Source organism: Artemia franciscana, chromosome 5 (genome assembly GCF_032884065.1).
Source record: "Artemia franciscana chromosome 5, ASM3288406v1, whole genome shotgun sequence".
Taxonomy (NCBI): Eukaryota; Metazoa; Arthropoda; class Branchiopoda; order Anostraca; family Artemiidae; genus Artemia; species Artemia franciscana.
The window spans coordinates 40,471,283-40,479,391 of record NC_088867.1 but is presented as its reverse complement, the minus strand read 5'-3'; the positions used below and the strand labels follow the sequence as shown (position 1 = coordinate 40,479,391).

Sequence of the window (8,109 nt, the reverse complement as noted above, 5' to 3'; positions counted from 1 at the left end):
AAATACTGATGTTAATGCTATGGGTATTGTATTTTGATCCACAAAGATAAACTACTATACACATAAACATCCTGGGACCCCCCCCCCCCAAAAAAAAAGTCTTAAAACCTTCCTGTAATTACATGGAATATATATTGTTTTAGTTAACCTTCTTTAAGGCCTTATCCAGTTTCTTACCCCCTCCCCCCGAAAAACAATCTTTTGTATCCACCTCCACAAAAAAAGTCCTGGATACGTCCCTGCACTTCACCCTGCAAAACAAGTTCCTATCTACTTGCTCATTACTAAACTGCATATATCTTACTAGTTATAATATACCTCAAAAATAGTAGATAGCTATGATGAGATTTTACAATTTATTTCAATAACACAAACGGAAAACTGTATATAAACTGTGTGACTAAAATCAACAAGAAACATGGAAAAGTGATTCTTCAATATGATCAGTTTTTGGAAGGAAAAGGCATCAATAGTTTGGAACGCAAAGAAACAAAACAATAAGAGGGAGAGAGAGGGAAAGGAAGAGAGAAATGGGAGGCAAAGACAGAGGCTAACATTACACTGCATACTTTAGCTTTTGATACAGATTACATACTTTTAGCATAAAAAACCGCAACAAATCATGAAAAGATGAGAAATAATATAAGTGACAGGAGAAACGAAATCTGTGTGCCAACGTCAAGTTCCTTAACTCGCCGTTAAGTCTGATCTACTTGCCAAGAGTGACATCGATAAAAATCAATAAGCGCTATTTTAGGTACGCAAAGTTTCTATGGTTTATTCCAAAGCAGCACCGAAATACCGTCTCAAAAAATTTGGAATTACGAATCCAGTCAAAGAGGGTGGAAAATCTGTAAGAAGTCTGAGATAAAAGCGATACTGAATAAACTAGGACTTAGACAAGATTAACTCAAAATTCCCAAATTAATTTTTCTAGCTTACATATTTACAGTTGCTACATATTTATACAAGTATATAAATATATGTGTATGCAGATATCAATAATTAGAAATATAATTGGCTTAAAGGCGAAAATATTTACAGCTGTTTACTTTTAGTTTTGTTCACAAAAAAAAAAAAAAAAAAAAAAAACAAAGAAAAAGTGAAATGATCTCTAGTTTTGACTTCGGCTCATTTCTCGGTCAAAATCTAGTCTTTTACCGTGTTTAAAAAAACTTTAGGAACTGTCCTCTTCCCCTAAAACTATTCCAGGGGACACTTTTCCCCTAGATGGACTTACTGCAAAAGATTATTGTGAAAATGAGAAGACGAATCGGATTATAAGCACATAGATTCGCATTCTCCATTTCACTGAATAATGTCTAAAGGGATGCTATATAACAGAAAAAAGCTAAACCAGTCAAACTAAAAAGTAAAAAAAGGACAAAAGGAATTCGAGATAGTTTGTAACTCATTTGATGTACAGAAATAAAAGGTAGAAATAACAATACGTATTTTACAAGCAACAATTTATGAGCAGCATATGAATGACTGAATAATTATAAAGAGAAATGCATTGGTTCACATCAGAATTGGAAAGGAGGGAATGATTAGAAATTTCCTCAAATGGGAGACACACGGGGAGAACTTCTGACCAACTTGAAAGGGAATTGGTTCCGCTACCTAGTTTTATATGATGTGAACACACCTTGGAATATCATATGCTCAACGAAGAACTGGGTTCGATCCTATTTCCTAGCTGGAAAATGAAAGAAGGGTATGTTGGCCAAGTCTTAGGGATGAATAATGACAAATTACCTAAAAGTACTTTTCGGCCTTCCCTCTTGGGCCAATTTAAAACCAGGTCGTTTCCAAATGGAGCAGGAAGAAGTCATAGATTTTTTAAGGGAAACAAAAACTTCCTGAGAGGAGGTGAAGAATGATTTAATAAATAGATAGGGGAGGAGATCGAGCGGCGGCATCGGCTTTGTGTTGCAGTGAGCTGCCAATAGCAGCAATATTAAGGTCTGGAATGAAAAAGTTGGTTTCGGATACAGACCATCAGTTGACAGTGTTCATACGATTTTCTGCAAAAGATGAGGGGTTTCACACTTTAAATGATTAATCTAACATAATCCTGAAATTCACGTGCTCTGATGTTTCAGTTTTTTCTTATTTTCCCATAATTTTACGGTTTTTGACTATTCAAAATTAGCAACTACCACTATGAAAAAGGACAGGCATAAGATACTGTTGTAAGTTAACAACCTATTTATGATAATTCAATTCACCCACTGTTTAATGGTATTATTTTAGCTTCTTTTACAAAAAAAAAACGGGAAAAATGTTTATGACACAAAGAACAATGTATGATCATGATCAAGACTAAGTTTTAGAAATGCATTCAAACAGACAAATCAATCAGCAATAAACCCATGACCAAAACCGTTTCAACGGAGCAGGGGGGAGGGGGGGTTAGAGAGTTTACTTCCCCCCCCCCCCAAAAAAAAAAATGTTTGTCTTTTTTTTCAAATCTTTGATGCGCTTTTAAACCTTTTTTGTGCCCCTCCCTAAAAAAAAAATAAAAAATTCCTAGATATGGCTCTACCTATGAAACAAATTTTTTAAATTAGGTTTTTAATTAAAAAAAAATAACCACATTTTAAAAATTCTAATGTGCAAAAAAGGAGGTAAAAAATAGCACTAAACTCCATAGTCAAAATTCGGGTGCTGACTTCCGTGTCATGGCTCTTCAGCTTGGAGGTACAATGAAGGGTTGTGGCGAAATCTTTTTGTACCCCCTCCCCAATAAATCCTAGATACGACCCTAATTTCCCGTCATTTTCCAATATTTTTTATTTATTCTGTCATTTTTAAAATTTTATTGATACTTAAAAAGCCTTCCCAATTCTACTCTTGGCTTTACATTCATCCCTGAAAGTTTCCTTCATATGCATCACTAAAATCCCAAGAATAGAGAAAAGCTCCTATAAACGAGAAAATTCGATTTCCATAATACTATGGCAGAAAAAAGATCAGTTCAAATTCAGAGATAAAAGAAATAGACCAGAAAACAGAAAGAAATGGAAAAAGATAATGACAACGCAAGAAGTAAAAAAAATTCAAGTTATAGCTGCAAGGCCATATATAAGAAGGGGTGTAACCCCCTCCCCACAAATTTGTTTTTAGACTCGTAAAAACGTAGAAAAAGTGCATATAAACAAATTTTTGAAGCGTTATTTAAAGCTTTCTTTTATAAACCTCTCTTCTCGAAATATAAGTCCTGGCTAGGGCCTAGTATAGTTGTGAAATGAGCAAAACAGTATATTCAGTCACCAACGATTTTACGAGGATTCTTTATTTTTATGAGAACTCCTGGAATTTTTTATTGTATCAGCATTTATCATTTTTTTTTCAAAAACAGAAAATCCTAAATTTAGAATGTTTCTACTGACCTAGTTGGTTTTCTAAAGGTCTAACGATCCTAAAGATGTGACTAACTGATTATTCATAATTTATTTAGTAATAAACCCTAAATTTAATCTATTTGAGTAAAAAAAAAATTTTGTCATAAAAAATGACTGACACGCAATATATTAAGTCACCAAAAATGCTTTAGGATAACTTATTATTTTTATGGGAGCTATTTTATGAGAACTCTTTTAGCGGGCATATAAATCAAATTTTCGTCGTTTCACTTAAAGAAAAAGCAAAAAAAAAAAAAAAAAATCTAAATCCCACATTGTCTTCCGACTGACCAAGTTGGCTTTCCCAAGAACGAACGATCCCAAATGTGATTTAGTAATTTTTCGCATATAATGAATCCTACATTTATATACATTCAATTAATTTACTCAATCTAAATTAATTAATAAGCAATCATTAATCGATTTTAAATTTATATAAGGACAAATTCTAATCTATTATCTTTCATAAGAAAACGAAAAAAAATATGACCTAAAAAAAGACTTTATCATAATTAAGCTTAAATTTTAGAAATGCATACAAGCCGAAAACTAATTTGCAGAACACAAGGACAACTTTTACTCCTAACTAGCTTTATATACAAGAAACAAACACGTATTTAAACAGAAAAGAAGTAAACAATTTCGCAAGAAAACAAGGTAACTCATCAATTTCTGGTATAGTACATCAACGATTCCGAGAGAACACAATAATTCTTAACAAGTTCATAGTAGTAAAATTATATCACAGCACATCACTTTCAACTGCATGAAGCACCCAATTAATTGAACACAAAAGCAAAACTTACCACTATTCTAGACTCCTCCCATTTAGAGGTTCGTTGTTTTAAGTAAAGAACAATTAAAAGGCACAGCTCAAAAGCTTATCACACATTATTTTAGACCACAACACTTTCATCATTACTTTGATTTGCTTCTCCAGTAATGACACAGACGTCTTCGGAACCTAAAAATGAAATGATTTTTTTTTTGCAGCAAGATCTATAGTATCATTAATTACTTAATTATGATTGACTAATTAAAAAATTACAAAAGAAACATTATTCTGTAATTAAAAAATTACAAAAGAATAATGGTCTTTGCTCTAGTGATGTACCAACAAATTTAGAAAGCCAGGTACGATTTATATTAGAGAGTCAGGAAATTCAGCATTGGCAAGGGCTGGTTTTAGATTCTACAACCCTACAACATTATAATCTGGCAAAACCTGGTTTTGGAGAGGAAGTTTATCTTAAATTTAATTTACCGGCTATGATTCTACGTCGTTGGATTCAGCTTAGGGCGAATTGTCTTCCAATCAAGAACAGGCAAAAAACTTTCGACAAAAATAAAATGATAGTTGGTCCTGATAGGCGGTATGTTTGTCCCCTTTGTAATGATGATGATGAAGACTTGGATCATTTTCTCCGGAAATGCCCGGTGCTCTTGGATTTACGGGAAATTTATTTGCATGGGATTAATTTGATGCTTCCGGGTATTCTGCAAAATTGTAACCCAACCACAATATTTCGAGTGGGAGTGTATATAGATAAATCCTTAATAAGAAGAAAAAGTTTTATATGACTAATCTCTTTTCTTGTTAGATTAGGCACTTTTCGCGTTGAATTCTGTTTTTTTGTGCGTGTTTGTAATTCGTACTGTTGTTAATTTCCTTGCTTGTTTGTTATTTATTTATATTTTTGTGTGTATATGGCCCATGGGTTTTTGAAATACACTTATCCATCTATCTATCTATCATTATGAAAACATTGATTAAAATACCTAATTACAAAAATCTACCTATATAATTGGCAGTGTTGGTAACTTCCTGCCAATTCGTCTGGAAACAATCATGTGACCTTATGGTTTCTAAAGCGAGCATTTCTCCTGGGTAAAATCAAGTCAATTGGTTTTCCAATCCTCACAAGAGAGCATTCGATCTTTATCTTTTATTTATTTATTTATTCGTCCAATAGCTTGTAAGCTAAAAGCTTGTAAGCATAACATACAAAATGAAAATCAAAAAGTAGCAACTCCTGGAACATTTAACAAAAATCAATGGTAGACTTATGGTTGACAATATACATCACTGTAAAAAGAGGTGTTTACTAACTCAGTCTTAAAACTAGGAACAGTACAAGCAGTGACACAACTATCAGGTAATGAGTTCCAAAGTTTTATTGATCTATTTACAGAAGACATCTCACCTATTTTAGATTTTGGTGTGGGAGAGTAAAATTCCAATGCGTTTTGCCTGGTTGATTCTTTTCGGTTGATTGGTCTTATTCTTTTCGTTCCACTAGCCCAGGGGCTAGTAATTATAATATTGGATTTTAAAGCTATTAAACTATACACAAAGACACACACAATATATATATATATATATATATATATATATATATATATATATATATATATATATATATAGCGTCGGATGGCTTGCCCCCAACCACGCATTGCACCCCGGCCGAGGGCTGAGAATCAGGAGATCGGCACCTGCGCTACGCGAACCCTAATCGGTTTGCATGCGAAAGTTTGCTTTTTTGTTTGCTTATATATATATGTATGTATCTTGAAATACATACATAATAAATGAAACTAAAATATGTAGCAAAACATACACATCAATAAAACTGGGGAACGCAGTATGTCTTTCTGTATGTTATGTTATGACTTTGACTGAAGACGGCTTTGCAGAGGTTCTTGCCGAAATATCTGCTTTTGTCGATTTCACTTCTCTTCTGCCCACTAAATGACATTACCCTCGTTTTACTAGGCTATTTAATTTTACTATCTATTTGTTATTTTTTTTTGTCATACGTTAAAATTTAGCTCCACATATCACCATGCATTAAAACCTAATATTGGTTAGCAAAAATAGCATAATCAACACAAACAAAACGAAAAATTGTAGCGAAAAAACGAATGAGGATAATAACAGCTTATAAAATAAAAGATGAAAAAGAATAAAAATAGGAATACGATTATTCTGGTGGGGGCCTCTGTTTAACCATCGTCTGCAGAATCAAGGATAAAACTTAAAAGTTATATATTATTTTTATTCTTAATTCTGCACTGAAGACAGTTGAGCGGAGGTCTTGGCTGAAATATTTGCACCCAATCCTTCTTTATTCATCAGATTTGATAATTCTGTTTGTTTTTTTCTTTGCTTATTTCCATGATTACCCAGTGTGGTCTCAGGAATTATTGATGACCAGCCTGAAAATGGCAGCTTCAAAACTGATTGGGAAACAAAAAAAGAAAATAGTAAGTTTAGAGTTCGTACTTGTTGATATATATATCTTTTTTTTATCGACTCTTCGTCTCACATTTGGCTATTGTTAGCCAAAAATCTTTTTATTTCTACATTTATTACTATGTGTCTAAATGTTCTGTTCTTTGATTTCTTATTTTGTTTATTTATGCTCCGTCCTTTTTATCGTTTTGTAGACGAGTTAATAACTAAATATGTAAGATCACCAATTCAAATTTATCAGTAAATTTGGACATATTAAACTATACCGAGAATTATTAAAAGAACGAATGTAGCATTTTTACGAAGTAATTAGATTTTGTTTAAACAGGAGAAGTTGCTAGTAATACCTTTTTCTTTTTACTAAAGAGCATATTTTTATCTAATACTACCACTATTACTAACAAGCCACTGAAACACCAAGCCACCTGAGACCATCACAGCTATGCACGCTCTTACTGGCCATCACAGCTATGCACGCTCTTGCTCCATACCAATATATTCCAAGCCTCCCTCTTTACACCCTCCCAGGACATTCCAATTTCCCTTAAATCTTTTTTATGAAATCCCCCCAACTCAACCACGGATGACCTGCTTTTCGTTTAGACCTAGACGGTTGGCTAAAAAGGAAAATGTTCGGCAATCTGTCATCCTTCATCCACAGAATGACCCCTAGCCATCTCAACCTTTCACCCACTATTTGGAATACCGTCATTCAGTCAGCAGGACACCCAGAGCAATCCGTGCAATCTTTGTACAAGTCATCCGTGCAAGTCACCCTTCCAGGATGTTTCTATTCCCCTTAAATCTTTCCTTACCCTATTCAGGATTGACCTGCTTTCCGTTTAGCGGTAGGCAGTTGGCCGAAAAGGGCAATATTTGGCAATTTGCCGTCCTTAATCCACAAAACGTGCCCAACCTGTCTCAACCTTTCTCTCACTATAGCCCTAGAAAGTGAGATTGAACCACGTTTTTTGTAGAGCTTACTGCTTGAGATATGTCAGTCAGTCAGGTGCCTAAAACAATCTGTAGGCAATTTCTCTCAAAAACATCTGGGAAATCCTCCTCCGTTTTTCGGAGCACCCATACTTCACAACCATATTTGATTACTGTCAGCACTGTGGCTTCCAATATTCTAATGTTGGTTCGCAGACCAATAATGCTACTCTTCCAAAATCTTTTGAGATAAAAAACTTTTTTTTATCCAGTACTGGAAATGAAAAAAAAATCTTCAACTATACCTTCGGCTTCATCACTATCATCATCACTACTAGAAGTGTAGCCTTCATTCGCGGAGCCTTCAATTTGGACAGCAGTCATCCCAGAAGCAGTTCGGCTTAATTCAGCAGCAGTTTCTACAGAAAACCTTTCAGAAATTACAGGGCTAGACTGAAACAGAAGAAAAGAACTTCAATGACGAGAATGTAATATTACAAAAAGCCACGTTCCAGG

At 34.0% G+C, this 8,109-nt stretch overlaps 1 protein-coding gene across 4 annotated transcripts in view; it reads right to left on the bottom strand.

Annotated features, from left to right (window-relative positions):
* Nucleotides 1-342: 342 nt before the first annotated feature.
* The window catches only part of LOC136027401 (E3 ubiquitin-protein ligase RNF13-like), a 60,822-nt gene continuing 53,055 nt past the window's right edge, over nucleotides 343-8,109 (bottom strand). For 2 of the 4 annotated variants that reach the window (XM_065704623.1, XM_065704624.1), the window contains 2 exons: nucleotides 7,899-8,046; nucleotides 343-4,371 (listed from right to left, as the gene is read on the bottom strand). In XM_065704623.1, coding sequence (XP_065560695.1) covers nucleotides 4,304-4,371; nucleotides 7,899-8,046 — 216 coding nt within the window. In that variant the 3' untranslated portion in view covers nucleotides 343-4,303. Of the gene's footprint in view, nucleotides 4,372-6,036; nucleotides 6,153-7,898; nucleotides 8,047-8,109 lie in introns of those variants that run through there. The other 2 variants (XM_065704621.1, XM_065704622.1) reach the window with 1 other exon arrangement.